A 16,992-nucleotide genomic window follows, 5' to 3' on the forward strand; every position below is an offset into this window, starting at 1 on the left:
ACATACAGTGTCTATATACAATAACTGGATCGCACAGCATGAAAATATTTTCATTGTTTGGAGTGGTATAGCTAGGTCTGTCTAATTTTTCAGTGTAGACCAAGCCTTAGTCAGGCCCAAAGGTCTTTCCTTGTTATGTCAGGGATGTCTCCATCTCCCAGAGTAGCCCAGGATCAAGAGGGTGCAAAGATGGCTTAACGCCATGATAGCTCCACCCCCCCCACACACCCCAAACTGAAGATCTGTCAGAGGGAAATAATCCCATAGTTGGGACCCTCCTTCCAGATGATGATGTGGTATCCTCTCGCACTGAGGATACCTCTCGTGGGAGGGAACTCCAATTATTAGGAAGAGACAGGTATTAGTAATGGGCGATTCGACCATTAGGACATCGATAGCTGGGTTTGCGATGACTGGGAGAACTGCATGGTGACTTGCCAGCCTGGTGAGAAGGTTGCGGATCTCTTGAGACATCTAGATAGGCTCATGTGTAGTGCTGGGGAGGAGTCGGTGGTCATGGTACATGTAGGTATCAATGACATAGGGAAGGAAAGGAGAGAGGTCTTGGAGGCCAAATTTAGGCTGCTAGGTAAGAGATTGAAGTCCAGGATCTCCATGGTAGCATTCTCTGAAATGCTTCCAGTTCCATATGCAGGGCCAGTTAGGCAGGCAGAACTCAGGGTCTCAATGCGTGGATGAGATGATGGTGTAGGGAGGTGGGGTTTAGATTTGTTAGGAACTGGGGAAATTTTGGGGAAAGCGGGAGCCTATACAGGAAGGATGGGCTTCACCTAAACCAAAATGGAACCAGATTGCTGGCACTTAAAATTAAAAAAGTCATAGAGCAGTTTTTAAACTAAGGACTGGGGGAAAGACGACAGGTGCAGAGGAGCACGTAATTCAGACATCCCTTAGAGGAGGATCTGTCAAATGAAAAAAAGTCCCATTCAATTACATCATGTAATATCAGGCAGCTAAAAAGTGATGAGTTTTTAAAGTGCTTGTATACCAATTCTATAAGTCTAAATAATAAGATGGGTGAACTAGAGTGCCTCATATTAAATGAGGATATAGATATAATAGGAATCACAGAAACTTGGTGGAATGAGGATAATCAATGGGACACAATAATACCAGGGTACAAAATATATCGGAGGGACAGAACGGATTGTGCTGGTGTGGGAGTGGCACTATATGTGAAAGAAAGCGTAGAATCAAATTAAGTAAAAATCTTAAATGAACCAGACTGTAGCATAGAATCTGTATGGATAGTAATTCTATGCTTGAATAAGAAGAATATAGCAGTAGGGATATATTACAGACCACCTGACCTGATGTTGATAGTGACTGTCAGGGAGATTAGAGGGGCTATTAAAATAAAAAACTCAATAATAATGGGGGATTTCAACTATCCCCGTATTGATTGGGTACATATCACCTTAGGAAGGGATGCAGAGTTAAAGTTTCTTGACACCTTAAATGACTGCTTCTTGGAGCAGATAATCCTGGAACCCACAAGAGGAGATGCCATTTTTGATTTAATCCTAAATGGAGCATAGGATCAGGTCCAAGAGGTGAATATAGCTGCAGCACTTGGTAATAGTGACCATAATATAATTAAATTTAACATCCCTGGGGCGGGGAAAACGCCACAGCGTCCCAACACTGTAGCATTTAATTTCAGAAAGGGAAACTACACAAAAATGAGGAGGTTAGTTAAACAGAAATTAAAAGGTACAGCACCAAAAGTAAAATCCCTGTAAACTACATGGAAACTTTTTAAAGACACCATAATAGAGGCTCAATTTAAATATATACCCCACATTAAAAAACATCGAGAACAAAAAAGAGCCACTGTGACTAAACAACAAAGTAAAAGAAGCAGTGAGAGGCAAAAAGGCGACCTTTAAAAAATGGAAGTTAAATCCTAATGAGGAAAATACAAAGGAGCAGGGTGGATTTGATTTAAATCAATCAGGAAGACTCGATTTAATCAAGGTTTTCTACATAAAAGTGCATTTTTGTTGGTTGTTATAACCTTAATACATATTCTTTGCAACTCAGAGATAGATGTAGGTTTCATTTTTATAAGGTACGCACTATAAATTTTTAAACAGTGATTTATTTTGAAAACTTTTCAGATTAGTTTTGCAGCTATATCAGAAAATGAATCATTGTTTGGTTATTTCATTTACCAAAGATAATTGAAGCAGATACTTATGAAGTCATTGGGAGGTGAACTATCTCCAGTTCAACAGGTTAATCATTAATATTTGGAGGATTTTCTTGCTATGCTGTATTAGGAGGAAAACATCACCAGACAGACGTTTAAATTGTTTTATTTAACTAAAACAACAACATTAAGTATTCCGGATTTTTTTCTCCAACAGCAAACAGATAATATTTTAGCAAAAAAGCATATGTCCCTCACTTCTCATATTTATCTCCAGACTTCTCCTTTACTATACTATACTATTCCACCCCCAACAATCTTCTATTCACTGAATTTTTTGAAACTTTGCACTTTTAGAGAGAGGTAAGGGATTGACTCTGTGTACACAAATTTGCAGAGAGACAGTAGAGCTGAGGTCTGTTATTTCTCACCTCTATATATTATTTATTTATTTAAAAACATTTTTGCTAACAAACATGTTATCTCTGGAGACACAAATCCACAGTTTGAGAACTGCAAAACTAAGCATCTCTGATGGTATCGTCTAGACTGAACACTGAGTCCCATTGGGTAGATAGATAGAAAGATTAACCTAAATAATCTGTGGAACCCCATAAAACTGGGTCCCTAATCCATGGACTATTGGAACTCATTTAGAAAACTTTTCTTAAACATTACATTAATATATTGTCTCATACTATAGAATTAGAATTTATAATCCCTATTCCATGATGAGATATCTTTGAACTATAATGTAGCTTAATCAAAACTATCTTTAGATAGGTTTTTTCCTCAAAAAACATTTGATCAAAAAAGTCTGATTTTAAATGAAAAAATCCAATTTTTTTTTAAATCATTGATTTTTATCCACCCTGGAAAGGAGCATAAACTCTGGCAAATGAAGTGTAAAAATATAATTAGGAAGGCCAAATAGAATTTGAAGAACAGCTAGCCAAAGACTCAAGTAATAGCAAAAAAATTTTTTAAGTACATCAGAAGCAGGAAGCCTGCTAAACAACCAGTGGGGCCACTGGATGATCGAGGTGTTAAAGGAGCACTCAGTGTTAAGGCCACTGCAGAGAAACTAAATGAATTCTTTGCATCGGTCTTCATGGTTGAGGATGTGAGGGAGATTCACAAACCTGAGCCATTTTTTTTAGGTGACAAATCTGAGGAACTGTACCAGATTGAGGTGTCATTAAGAGGAGGTTTTGGAACAAACTGATAAACTAACCAGTAATAAGTCACCAGGACCAGATGGTATTCACCCAAGAGTTCTGAAGGACCTCAAATGTGAAATTGCAGGAATACTAACTGTCATCTGTAACCTATCATTCCAATGACCTTCTGTACCAAATGACTGGAAGACAGCTAATGTGACACCAATTTTTAAAAAGGGCTCCAGAGGAGACCCCGGCCGGTAAGCCTGACTTCAGTACCGGACAAACTGGTTAAATCTATAGTAAAGAACAAAATTGTCAGATACATAGATGAACATAATTTGTTGGGGAATAATCAACACGTTTTTTGTAAAGGGAAATCATGCCTCACCAATCTACTAGAATTCTTTGGGGGGTGGGGGCAACAAGCATCTGGACAAGGGGGATCCAGTGGATATAGTGTATTTAGATTTTCAGAAAGCCTTTGACAAGGTCCCTTGCCAAAGGCTCTTAAGCAAAGTAAGCAGTCATGGGATAAGAGGGAAGGTCCTCTCATGGATTAGTAACTGGTTAAAAGATAAGAAACAAAGGGTAGGAATAGATAGTCAATTTTCAGAATGGAGAGAGGTAAATAGTGGTATCCCCCAGGGGTCTGTATTGGGCCCAGTCCTATTTAACATATTCGTAAATGATCTGGAAAAAGAGGTAAATAGTGATGTGTCAAAATTTGCAGATGATACAAAACTACTCAAGATAGTTAAGTCCCAAGCAGACTGTGAAGAGCTACAAAAGGATCTCTCAAAACTGGGTGACTGGGCAACAAAATGGCAGATGAAATTCAGTGTTGATAAATGCAAAGTAATGCACATTGGAAAACACAATGCCAACTATACATATAAAATGATGGGGTCTAAATTAGCTGTTACCACTCAAGAAAGAGATCTTGGAGTCACTGTTGATAGTTCTCTGAAAACATCCACTCAATGTGCAGCAGCAGTCAAAAAAGTGAACAGAATGTTGGGAATCGTTAAGAAAGGCATGGATAATAAGACAGAAAATATCATATTGCCTCTATATAAATCCATGGTATGCCCACATCTTGAATACTGCATGCAGATGTGGTTGCCCCATCTCAGAAAAGATATATTGGACTTGGAAAAGGTTCGGAAAAGGGCAACAAAAATGAGTAAGAGCATGGAAGAGCTTCCATATGTGTTGTATGTGTACAGGGCCTAGTACTGTACAACCCTCTAGGTATTACCATAATCCAATGCAAATAATATTTTTTAAACCCACCATCTCCTAAAAGATGGAAAGCCCTTTAAGTTTAGTTTAGCTTCACAAAACTAGAAGAATTGTAGAATATAAATATATAGTATGATTCAACTATTTGTGAAAACATCTGTAGATAAAGATTCTGTATTAAAATGTAAAGATTCAAAAATTACTCATGTCCAATAAAATAATTTTCCTGTCCAAAAATGGGTATGTGTGTATTATACAATATGTATATCTGCACAGAACTGTACATATTGTAGTAGATGGCTTTATTAACGGGTAAACCTAGAAACCATAAATTCCATTTCTAAAGACTTCCCTATGATATTCATAGACTAGATTTTTGTGTCACTACAGCACATTTCATGGTCTAACTAACATGAAACCGCAGGCTAGACTGATTTTAGTGAAGCTGTGCTAATTAACAGCAGATGAGGAACTGTCCCCTTATATCCAGGTTACCAAAATTGGCTCCAGAAACAACTCTGATTTTTTGCTCACTTCTTCAAAAGTTTCTTGATAGTTTTATGTATACTTCAGTGAAGCTTGCCATTATGTCTAACGTGACTGTCATTTGGCACTTTTGATATACACTGCCTCTAGGATTAACTGAATTTTCAGTTTTCCCTTTGATGTCATTGTTTTAGGGGTTAGAAATCAAACTACAATGCCAGAAGTGCAATATATTTTCATATAACAGCATTTACCTCAATAGCTAGCTAGGTTTCGTGGTACAGTTGTTTCACATTTTCATTCACTCTTTTCCCCCTAGCAATTTGGCTGACATTTACTGTGTAAGTAATTCAATACACCTTTTAGTATGATAAGTTTTTTAAAAACTGAGTTACAGTGCCTACCACATAAAAAAATCAATTGTATTTAGCTGCATTTCTTTTAAGTATAAGAGCTCATTGTATATATTTGCTTGGGGTGCTTATAAATTTTCCATGCAGCAGAAAGTGATTTTATAATAGAGGTCAACTATAGACTTGACCCTCCCCCCGCCAAATATTGCCAAATCTGAAAAGTCATTAATTTATTATACAGTGAACTGCTTAGCTAACTATTTATTTATAAAAGATCTAGATGTTGTTAAATGGAAAATAAAAATTCTAAAATGCAAAGCATGCTATTTTACAAAAACAGGAAAACATTTAAATTTGTATACAGAGGTTTTCAGTCAGTTTGATGAAAATGTATATACCCTGGTTTCCTCTCCTACTTCTTCATTCTTCCGTGATTCATCCAGTCCCTCCACATGCAAGTAGCAATTCTGGGCTAATTGAGTGATTTAGATATCTAATCATAAATGAGGAAAATTTACTACTTTAAGTAGTTAAGTTAAGAACCCAATTCTACAAATTGGAAGTTATTTTATTAAAGGGACATTGTCAAATGTACTACACTAAAGGGAAGTCCTCAAATGAGACACGCTTAAAGTGTTAAATTGTTGGGGAATATCTTATTGTTCTCATCATTAACTTTCTCTCATCACCATTCTCCTCAATAAATGTATTCTGAGAACAGCCATTGTAAATACACTCCCTTGCAGTATTATCCTCTGTTGCTGCAGAAGTAAATAGCCAATAGAGGAAGCACAAAATAATTAACAAATCAGATTACAAAAATGATACTGATATAATAGATGAGCACATTAGTGATGCTTATTTACTCCTGAGGGAATTCTGCACCAAAAAATTAAAAAGTCTGCACACAATATTTTAAATTTCTGCAAATTTTATTTGTCAATAAATGTGGTAGCTCCACCATTGCAGTGGGGAGCGCAGAGCACTGGCTGCACAGAGGTAGGAGCTCACCCTGCAGCCCCTCCTAGGACACAGACTCGGCAGTGAGGCTGCACCTGATCCTGGCACAGCACAAGGACCAGGCCTGCCCCAGAAACCCTACAGGGCCCTGCCCCTCCACGCCAGGTACAGCAGGTGTGGGACAGGCAGGTTCAACCCAGCAGGATCCAAGTGTGGAGCGACTTAGTGTGGGGAGATCCAGGTGTGGGGTGAGAGGGTTCTGTGTGGGACAATCTGTGTGTGGGGGGGAGCTGAATGCACAGGGGCTTATTGGGGGTTATGGGTGCAGGGGTAATGGGACTCTTCAGAGGGATCCAAGTGAAGGTGATTGGGACTCAGCGGGGTGGGGTCTGGGTATAGGGGATGGCACTCAGCGGGGGGGGGGCTCTGGTGTGTGGGGCTCAGCAGTGAGGTCTAGGTGCTGGGAGAGTGGGGTTTGGCGGGATGGGAGTTGGAGTTTGGAGGGCTCAGCGAGGGGTGGTCCACATGAGGGGGGTGGAACTTATTGGGGTGGGGGTTCAAGTGCAGGGGTTCAGCAAGAGGTCTGGGTGCAGGGATGGGTCTGGATGGGGGTGAGGCTCTGGGGGGGGGTTGGGTGCAGGGAGCTCTGTGGGGAGGTTATGGGTGTTGGGGGAGTGAGGCTCGATGGGGGGTCTGGGTATGCGGGGCTCCAGATGCATGGGTGGCGGACAGCTCCCCCACAGTGACCCCTTCCTCCGCAGCTGAGGAGTGATGGGGCAGGAAGAGGGAGAGGGCAGAGCTTCCTGCAGCCAGGGAAGGTTTCTCGGGGTGGGTCTGACTTGGCCCCAGCTGCTCCTTGCAGGGGAAGAGGAAGTCCTGTCCTCCCCCAACCCCAGTCCAGCCAGGACTAGCAGCTGGACCCAGCACAAGGTAGGAGCTACCGGCTGGGGCATCCCCATCCCCATCCCCACCCCCTTCTGTGATTTACCTCTCAGTCAGCTGTTCTGGGTGCCTGAAATAACATGCCTGCTCTGCTGGGGATGTGGGGGTGCATGACCACACTTACGACTTCCCTTTGTTTCCCCCATCAGAAAGTCATTTTTCTGAAGGGAAGCAAAGAAATTTGCGGGAATATGAATTCTGTGCACACGCTGTGGCACAGAGTTCCCCCCAGGAGTATAACTTCTTGTGACAAGAAAGTGAATAACAAATGAATATGGTGTTTGTCTTCCACAAGGAGCAAGAAAAAAGTGTCTGGATAAGGGAACAAATGTTACTTTTAAGCTTCTAAGAGGATACTGTAAATAAAGGCAACTCCAAACTGTGCAAGCTGTTGTACTCAAACCATAGAAGTATTGGGTTTGATTTCAAATGGCCACTGCAAAGCAGCAATGATTTGCCACAAGTTTCTAGTCCTCCTCACTGCCCATAGAAGCCTCTTGCAAGTTTTTTTTCTCCAACTAGACATCTCAAAAACTTCATGTTATTGTCAGTGAACTTAAAGGTAGTTTGATTCATTTTGTTAGGTGGCATGACTCTATTTCTCTGTTTGAGTGAATCCATCCCATGTGATTAAGAGGGTCAGCTCAGGAGCCATTTTCACTTGATTTCTCTAAGATGGAGGCTGCAATTCAGTTAATTCAGTGGCCCAGGAAAAGGAGGTATACACATTTCTCAGAACTGCTCCCTTAACCCATTTGGTTCTGTAAAATCTCTGAGGTGCTACCTAAAATGGTATCTTTAATTTTATACATAGATTCTAGGGCTGGAAGGGACCTCAATAGGTCATCGAGTCCAGTCCCCTGCCTTCATGGCAGAACCAAATACTGTCTAGACCATCCCTGATAGACATTTATCTTACCTACTCTTAAATATCTCCAGAGATGGAGATTCCACAACCTCCCTAGGCAGTTTATTCCAGAGTTTAACCACCCTTACAGTTAGGAACTTTTTCCTAATGTCCAACCTAAACCTCCCCTGCTGCAGTTTAAGCCCATTGCTTCTTGTTCTATCCTTAGAGGCTAAGATGAACAAATTTTCTCCCTCCTCCTTATGACATCCTTTTAGATATCTGAAAACTGCTATCATGTCCCCTCTCAGTCTTCTCTTTTCCAAACTAAACAAACCCAATTCTTTCAGCCTTCCTTCATAGGTCATGTTCTCTAGACCTTTAATCATTCTTATTGCTCTTCTCTGTACCCTCTCCAGTTTTTCCACATCTTTCTTGAAATGCGGTGCCCAGAACTGGACACAATATTCCAGTTGAGGCCTAACCAGGGCAGAGTGCAGCAGAAGAATGACTTCTCGTGTCTTGCTCACAATATACCTGTTAATGCATCCCAGAATCACGTTTGCTTTTTTTGCAACAGCATCACACTGTTGACTCATTTAGCTTGTGGTCCACTATAACCCCTAGATCCCTTTCTGCCGTACTCCTTCCTAGACAGTCTCTTCCATTCTGTATGTGTGAAACTGATTGTTCCTTCCTAAGTGGAGCACTTTGCATTTGTCTTCATTAAACTTCACCAGATCTAACTGGTTCCAGTCAGAGAGGTATATGTCAGAGGGTAGGATGATGGTCCACACATGGAGGAGGATGCTGTTTGTAGAAAGGAGGGTTCTTTGTCAAGTCCTAAAATTGAGGAGGATGCCCAAGCAATAGCCATGAGAGAGAATGATGGGGAGAAGTAGCAAGCGGGCAGTTGTACTGAAGTGAATGGTGAACAAAATCGTTGTAGTCAGGAGGAAGAACAAGCTGATACCTGATGACAAGGAATGAGGCTACCCAAACTTAAAACCTCTTTGTCTTTGCGCCTCTCTCTCTCTCTCACACCCACACCTCCTATCAATGTCTACCAATGTGAAGTGTTGAAAATGACAACTCAAACGCCATAGGAAGTGTTAGGAAGAGTGGTGTTTGTTCTGACTCTTGTCCATCTGTGTTCTGTGCTGAGGTGTGAGGGGAGCATCACTAACACTAAATTGTTTAGTTGGTGAAGACCTGAAGCAGCTGTGATGTGTGGGTTTTTTTTCCTGCTATCATGATTTCGTATATGCATTAGCTAGGATAGGTAGACAGTTCACTTAGGCATCTCTGCTTTTGGCATCCTTTTCAACAAAAGAACTGCTGATGAAATGACATCTGAACTTTTGACACCCATCTATAATGTTTAGAAAGCTTGAGCAGCAGCTGCAGGGTGACTAGCTACTTGTCCCAGAAAGAGGACAGGGAGGGGAACTGTCTGCATGGCATAGATGACTGTGGAGGAGAATATAGTGTATGGCACAAAATTCATTCATACCCATACCAATGCTCTCTTGCTTACTGTAAAGGCAGATCAGATGCTGACCTATTGTCCTTCTGGTGCAGAAAAAGAGGGATTCTTCTAGCAGCTGATGGCAGTTGCAGCTCTCTAGTGACAGATGCCAAACTGCACTTTTTATCTACACTAAGACTGTTCCAGATTAAAACAGTGCAAGCAGCAGTTTGGCATGACGTGGCCAGCAATGCAGGCAAAACAGTGTTCACCGCTCTGTGGACAAGTGGTCCAAATCTGCCCAACTATTTACCTTTAAATCAATCAAAAAGCAAAAAAATCTGATCTGATTGGTTAACAGTTAATATTTAACAGTCATTTGTATTCAAATCTGTGATGCTAAATAGTAGAAATATTCTGATTCATCACAGAACTGTTTCAGAAACAAGAATATTTTCTTATCAGATATTGATGGGAACATAATGTGCTTTTTTAGTGTTGTATTGGGAAGCTAAAAAAGATGGATGAAAGGAATGCTTATTCCTGTTTTCTTTGGCATCATGCAGGGTTACATTTTTTTTTGAAGTGGCTATTTATTAATAGAATTTGTGCTCAAAGATATCATCATGTTTCACCAAAGGTTCAGCATTTTATGTCTTGAGTATCACAGCTATCGTCCTGTCTGCTGTACTTGGATATGAATGATGCCATGGGAATTTTGTAAGAGTAGAGGGTTGTCCTGGTATAGAGGGCCAAAATTTCCTTCTAGTCTCCTCACTATGTCTTGTTTACATTCAGAGTTATGCACCAGTTGGTTGCCATCCTCAACTCCAGTGGTGCTCTATATTATGTACATTTGAAGTGTTTTGGGCTCCTTCAGAATGAAAGACACTAAATAAATGTAAAATATAATATTCACCAGGAAATATAAAATATGCACTGAGGAATGATATCTCAACTTTCTTGCTGTATTGTTTTCACTGAACCAGTTTGTCCCCTGCCCTGGTAAAAGACTATAGACAAGGGATTTATGTGTGGCTATTTCTGCAAGGATTTCTTTGTGGCGATTCCCCCACAACATTTTGTTGGGAGGGCAGGGTTTGCTGACCTATGGTAAAGCTCTTGCCCGAAAGCATAGCAGACTGGCTGCAACCCTGCACCAGCTTTGGCCTTGGCAGCTCCTCTCTAACTCCCTGGCAGTGGATGCCCTGTGGTGGTGAACAGTTTAGGTCAGAGCTGATGTGGAAGTACAGGTGGTCTGCTATGTTTGCAGATGCAGCCTCTATCACAGCAAGGCCACCTTGCCCCTTCCCATTGCAGGATCCTGGGAGGGGTCTTGCTGCCACAATCTTCTCAAGGATGGATTACCTTTTCTATATAAATTCTGCAGAGCCAAAGAGGGATTGAATCCTGAGTACAGGTGCTGGCCCACATGGAGCTGCTTCATCTTGTCAGGCAGGGAAGACATAGTATGGAGACACCCGCTCTGTGTATGGAGAGATCTACACAGGAAGGGGCTTCCATGCGCTGCTCAAAGACACTGTCTGACCTGTTGACTCAAATAAATGGCTGATGCTTAATACATATGAACTGGGGACCACTTGGATACTTTATGATATATTCGAGAGGCTGACAGCTTTCCAAAATTGATATTAACTATTCAACAGAGAAAGAAAGAAAAAGAAAATTAATTGAAAATTGTTGCTTTTTTCCAGGAAATGTTTTCCTATCTTTCAAGTCAGCTGAGGAAGCTAGCAGAAGTCTACAATGAGAGGCTGTTGAACACACCACACAATCCTATTTCCTTAGGTAATTATTGTTCAGCTTTGAACTGAGCCAGCACTTCTGAAATTTTCTATATTTTTAATACACTTGCATACACAAGATGAGCTTGCATATGGTTCACCATTCCATTCCATTAATCTTATGCCAATACAAGTCCATTGAAATCAATGGACTTGCATCAGCCTAAAAGTGGAGTAGTGCAGTTAGTGACTCAGGCCCTGTATTTATATACATAACTGCTTGTGATCAAAATATGCTTTGTTTGATCATGAGAGTAAAAAGACTGACATGTTACCATTCACTACTACAATTTATTTATTTTTATACTGTTTAATAGTTATTTCAACCACAACTGCTTGGTGCTGAACCTCAGTAAAATAGATTATTAGTGAGTCCCTTTATTTACTTGGGATTTTCATTGTAAGCAATAATTCTGCTGAACCTGGAAAACTGGAACTTCTCTCCCCACACAGTATCTCAACTGTATAAACGGTCTAATCAGATAATGAAAGGATATATTTAGTGGAAAACTGAAAAGAATTTAAAATAATAGTAAGAATGTTCATATTAGTTATAGTCTAACCCAAAGACTTAACCAGGGCACCATTGTTAGATAAAACTTATCAATGGTTCTTTTCTGCTGAAGGAGGAGCTTTATTACAGTTATTATAACATAGCTATTTATGTCTTCAGCTCTGTCTCTAGAGAACCTAGATAAACACAGTGACATGGCTGTTACTCAGCTTGGATCTATGCTTTTCACAAGACAAGTATCAGGAGCAAGGTGAGCATCTGAAATATTTTAAACATTTATCACATTCAGTGAAATTTGCTGTGCTGTGATGGTTCTTAGGCCTTTACAAACTAACTGAGGTATAATGTGTAGACATGTATCCCTAGCACAAATTTGACGCTGGTTGTAAAGAGTCAGAGTGATGCATTCTTCATTCCACTGCTGTCGGCCTTCACTGTCCATTAGTTAAGTTTTCCCACAAGTGTCCTCATGCTTCCTCCCATGCTGCTCCTTATGCGTGCAAGGAATTCCCTGGAAAAATTTGCTAAACCACTAACTACATAATGTCTGTCAAACCTCTCCTTAAAACTTGCCACTGACAGGATGCCTGCAAAACACTGTCTGCTAGTTAGACAATTGGTGTGCTATGATATGACCACTGATTACCATGTTAGTTGTACTATTCCTGTCTGTTTGCTGTAGCACCTGGTGCCACTAATCTTAAGATTGTACTTGTCCCAAATTATTCACAGTCTTTTTGTTATCTGTGGCCGTAGTGCCTAGTACAATGTGGTCCTGATTTCTAATTGGGGCCTTCTAGGTGTGATACCACAATACAAATTAGTAATAATGCATCTTTCACTAGTTGTGGAGGCGGTTACTGTACCTGACAAAAACTGAGGTTTGTAATTTGAGGAATATTTAACATGGCTTCAGCTGTATTTTAAAAAATCTTTTTTGTGCCAAAGACCTGGGAAACACATTGCTTATCTCTAATGTTGTTTGTTGCTTTTTGTAGTGTGAAAGAAAATCCTACTTTCCAGAATTAATTTCAGCCAGTGTAGATGGAAAATTTTTACTGCTAGACGGTACATGGCAAGGGAAATGCAGGCCAAATAATTTTTAATGATTTCAGTTTAAACCTTTTGGAAGAAGAGGATGATCTAAAACTTGTTTTGGCAGAATTCTTTAATCTGAATATTGCTGCTGTCAACTAGCTTCTGCTACAGAGTTAATGTCACTTTCTCTGGCAGAGCTGAGTATTTTCACATCAGAAGACATGCTTCATTAGCTTGGATTATTCCACTTCTTACACAGAAGAACTACAGTAAATCTGTATGTACTGCAGTAAGATGGGGTGGGTTTTTTTTGTTTTGCCTGATAACTTTTACTTGTCCTGCTACTACAGTCCTCTTTGGGTAGATTGGTCTTAACAGATACCATCTTTGAAAAAGTTCAGGGTTTCATCAAGTTCAAAAGTTCCAGTCCTATTTCTACCCATGCTGTTTTTATAGTTCTTGATTTTAATGTTCTTTAATAATTGGTTCACTTCAGGTACTTTTACACAAGCTTGTTTATAATTTACACATGTTGTTATGCATAGAAATGATTTCAGAATACTGTGCTTCCTGTAAATAGCCCTGAGCATTTTTAATTGAATTGTGATTGTTTGTTTCAGGGTGGTTCCCCTTGGGTCTTTGCAAACAGTGAATAACTACACTTTCAAAGGCTTTATGTCACATACAAATTACTATCCCTGTGCTTACCTCAATGCTGCTTCAGCAATTGGAATGAAAAAGCAAGATGTAGATCTGTTCCTAAAAAGACTGGATAAGTGTATGAAGACTTTTAGAAAAGAAAAGAGCAATGGAAAAGATGTGCCTGAAATGGATAACTGTACTAAACATACAAGTGCAGGAGAAGCTGAAGACTAGAGCAAGATGCAGATTTTGGAACACACAAAGTTTGGTGTGTGGGGGTTGTTTTTTTCAGGGGGGAGGGGAGGTCGTTTTTTTTGTTTTGTTTTTTTGGATTGTGTGAAGTTTGTATCCTCTTTGTATTGTGGAATATGCAATACAGGGAATGGAAAAAAACTTGGATGAAATTCAGATTTTAAAAAATTATTGAGTAACATTCATCGCTGTGCAGACAGCAAACCATAAGGCTTTTGCACCTCTTAAAACCCACTCAAATATTCAAATAGGGCTTAAATAGTATGAAGGCTCTAAGATGGGTCTTTAGAAATGAATTTGCCCCATTGTGATTGGAGTTGGACAAATATCTGAAGAAAATTTCAGTGAATATTGATTAATATTTTAAACTGAATTTGCTTTAGCAGTGTTTTGTATCTCTTCTGATTTTGCTATTGGTGTTCATTTAGCAAACAGTCCTTTTTTGCTCACAAAAATGTCTCTGGAATGAGTGTTCATACATGTGTGAGTATTTGCTCATGAGTGCATTCACAGCCATTTCCTGCTACATCTCTTTATGGGCATGAGAGGGGAGATAGATATTATTAAATGAAATTTTAAAATAATGTGAGCATGAGATACAATGGGGAGAGATGGTTTTTCCAAGTCCCTTTCCTGATAGTAATTTGAACAGCTGAAAACAGGAGCAACATGTTTGAAGTCTGTACATGTTCTTAGCCGGGGAACACCATGGAAAGGCACAGACTCCCTATGGCAAAGGGAAATCTACAAGGGAGTGTAACAGGGCAATTTACAAGGATTCAGCCAATCCTCAGCCCCTGGAAAGACTTTCAGGGTTGAACAGTCCCACAGGAAGCATATGGGGGTAAACAGCAAGGAAAGAAGGGGGCTGCAGTAGGAAGGCAATGAAATGGGAAGATCTCCCCTCCCTCTTGCATTTGATTTGTGCCTTAATAATTGCTCTCCTGAATAGGAGAAATCAGTGGACCTAAAGTAATGGGAGATTTGGTTCTCCTATGGGCCCTAAGGAGGGACAGTAGATATTCATGGGGACTCCCAGGATGTTAGATTTACTCCAGCACTTCGATAAATTTGGAGACCATGCCTCCTAATTCTGAACCATCTCCTGTGGGTGGTGCTGCTGCTGCCCCAACTATATTCAGTCACTGACTGAACCGGTTAGCCTAGCTAAGGGCTCATATCACTGAGTTTGCTTTTGTTGGCGTAGGCTTGTAAAGTTTTTCATTTTAAAAAAGAAATTAAAACGGGATTCATGTGGTATATGCAGAGTGGCAATTTGGTTAAATTAAAGATATTCCAAATCCATTTATTGGCCGAGTGGAGCAAGATCTAACGCTCAACTCAGTGGCATTTCTGTGTTTGTCTGTAATGTGATAACTTTGGTATGCCACATCTGATCAATTTTAAAAATAATGGAATGTTCTAGGCATCCGTGGGCACACTTCTATTAGTTCTGATGGAAATCAAAACACCAGAAGTGCCTGATTCAGAGGAAAATCAGGGCCACAGACTGCCTGTTACCACAGGCAGAGGAATCTCTGCTGCCCCCTGTACATAGCAGAGGCAGCAGCTTAACCTGTTGAGGGGGAAGACTGTAGCCTGGACTCTAACAGAAGTGAGAGCTTTCTAGACATGGTATATATGGGGGGGGGTGCGGTGGGGGGGGGGGGCGGAGAGAGCCCAGTGCATGGGGGAGGAGTAGGGACCCAGAGAGGGAGGGGGTCAGGGTGAGGGTATGCAGCAGGGACCAGAGGGATGGGACAGTCGTGATGGGTGAAGCAGGGACCCAGAAGCGGGGGAAAGGGAGATGGAGAGGGAAGGAAGCAGGGACCCAAAGAGGGCTGGGCGGGGGGGAAAGCAGGATCTGCAAGAGAATGTAGGGATGGGGAATGGTGGTGGTGAGGGAAGCAGGGGCCCAGAGTGGAGATGTGGGGAGGAGAAAGCAGGGTTGTGGATGGGGAGTCAGGAGGGGCAAACCATAAATACTTGAGGGTGGGGAGCAAGGACCTGGAGAGTGGGGAATGGTGGTTGGGAGTGTAACAAGGCATAGCAGGGCCCCCCTTGATTCTGCCTCTGCTCTGCTCCAAAAACCACTCCAAGACCACCTGGCTCGGCAGTCACCAGTGCAGTTTATTTGCATAGTGCCATCCCACCATCTTCTCACCAGGTGTACAGCTTGGGGATTCTAGCCTTGAGGACTCCTTAGTCTCTGGACTCAGGAGGGCAGAGCTACCACACTCCTTCCTTGGCTCCCCTCCCCCTGCCTCTGGGCCTGTATATAGAACCAGGCTAATCAGGCTGGCAGCTGTTTCTCCTTTGCCAATTAGCCACTGGTTTACCTCCTTTAATTGGAGCTGGAGTGACAGAGGGCTGGCTCAGTCATTCCTGCTGAGCACCCTGTCACAGGGAGGGAGATATGCAGGGGACACACACAGACCAGAGCAATGGGGGTACACGCTGAGCCCCTGGTATGAGGAAAGGGGTGGAGGAGTTGTAGGGAGACCTTGAAGTAGAGGAGGATGCAGTATGACACACAAGGAATTTACTGCGGTGGAAATGGAGGAATGCAAGTAGCCCCTGGGGGTGCATTGTGCGTGGCCTGCTGAAGCTATGAAGAATGTGGCCCACTAGTTTTACTTACACACACACACACATTTTGTTATACCATTGTCTGTGGTGACTTGGCATATTTTTACTTTAACATAATACCACCGTTTAAATGCTGCATGCATTCTATCCTCAAGTTAGATTTTTGTTAAACTTATTCATTCACAAGCATGATTTCTATGTTCCATTGTAAAATACTGTTATACAAACTAAGGCCCATAAATTGTAGAATTCTGCCAGCCGGAACAGAACTGCCAGACCTCCTATTCTGTCCATGCCATAAGCCTTGTTGCCCCATTTGTCAACTTCTTCCACAGGCATCGTCATGGCTCCTTTCCCCAACACTAATCTCTATGCCGGGAATGCCCTGCAAGGGTCACTATTCTCTGCAGTCAAATCTGTTCTTCAGGCTCACACTGAAGACTCAGCAAATGCCCTCATGAAGCGAGTCAATTTAATTTTTTTTTAAAACCTTGTACCATCATGATGTGCATGTGCCT

The 16,992-nt window shown here is 41.2% G+C and overlaps 1 protein-coding gene across 2 annotated transcripts in view; it reads left to right on the plus strand.

Moving 5' to 3' along the window:
- SEPSECS (Sep (O-phosphoserine) tRNA:Sec (selenocysteine) tRNA synthase) overlaps positions 1-16,992 on the plus strand; it is a 54,087-nt gene that overhangs the window by 36,085 nt on the left and 1,010 nt on the right. For both annotated transcript variants that reach the window (XM_024103531.3, XM_005303453.5), the window contains exons 9-11: positions 11,350-11,443; positions 12,113-12,203; positions 13,612-13,901. In XM_024103531.3, coding sequence (XP_023959299.1) covers positions 11,350-11,443; positions 12,113-12,203; positions 13,612-13,867 — 441 coding nt within the window. In that variant the 3' untranslated portion in view covers positions 13,868-13,901. The remainder of the gene's footprint in view (positions 1-11,349; positions 11,444-12,112; positions 12,204-13,611; positions 13,902-16,992) is intronic.

This window comes from Chrysemys picta, chromosome 5 (genome assembly GCF_011386835.1).
Source record: "Chrysemys picta bellii isolate R12L10 chromosome 5, ASM1138683v2, whole genome shotgun sequence".
Classification (NCBI taxonomy): Eukaryota; Metazoa; Chordata; order Testudines; family Emydidae; genus Chrysemys; species Chrysemys picta.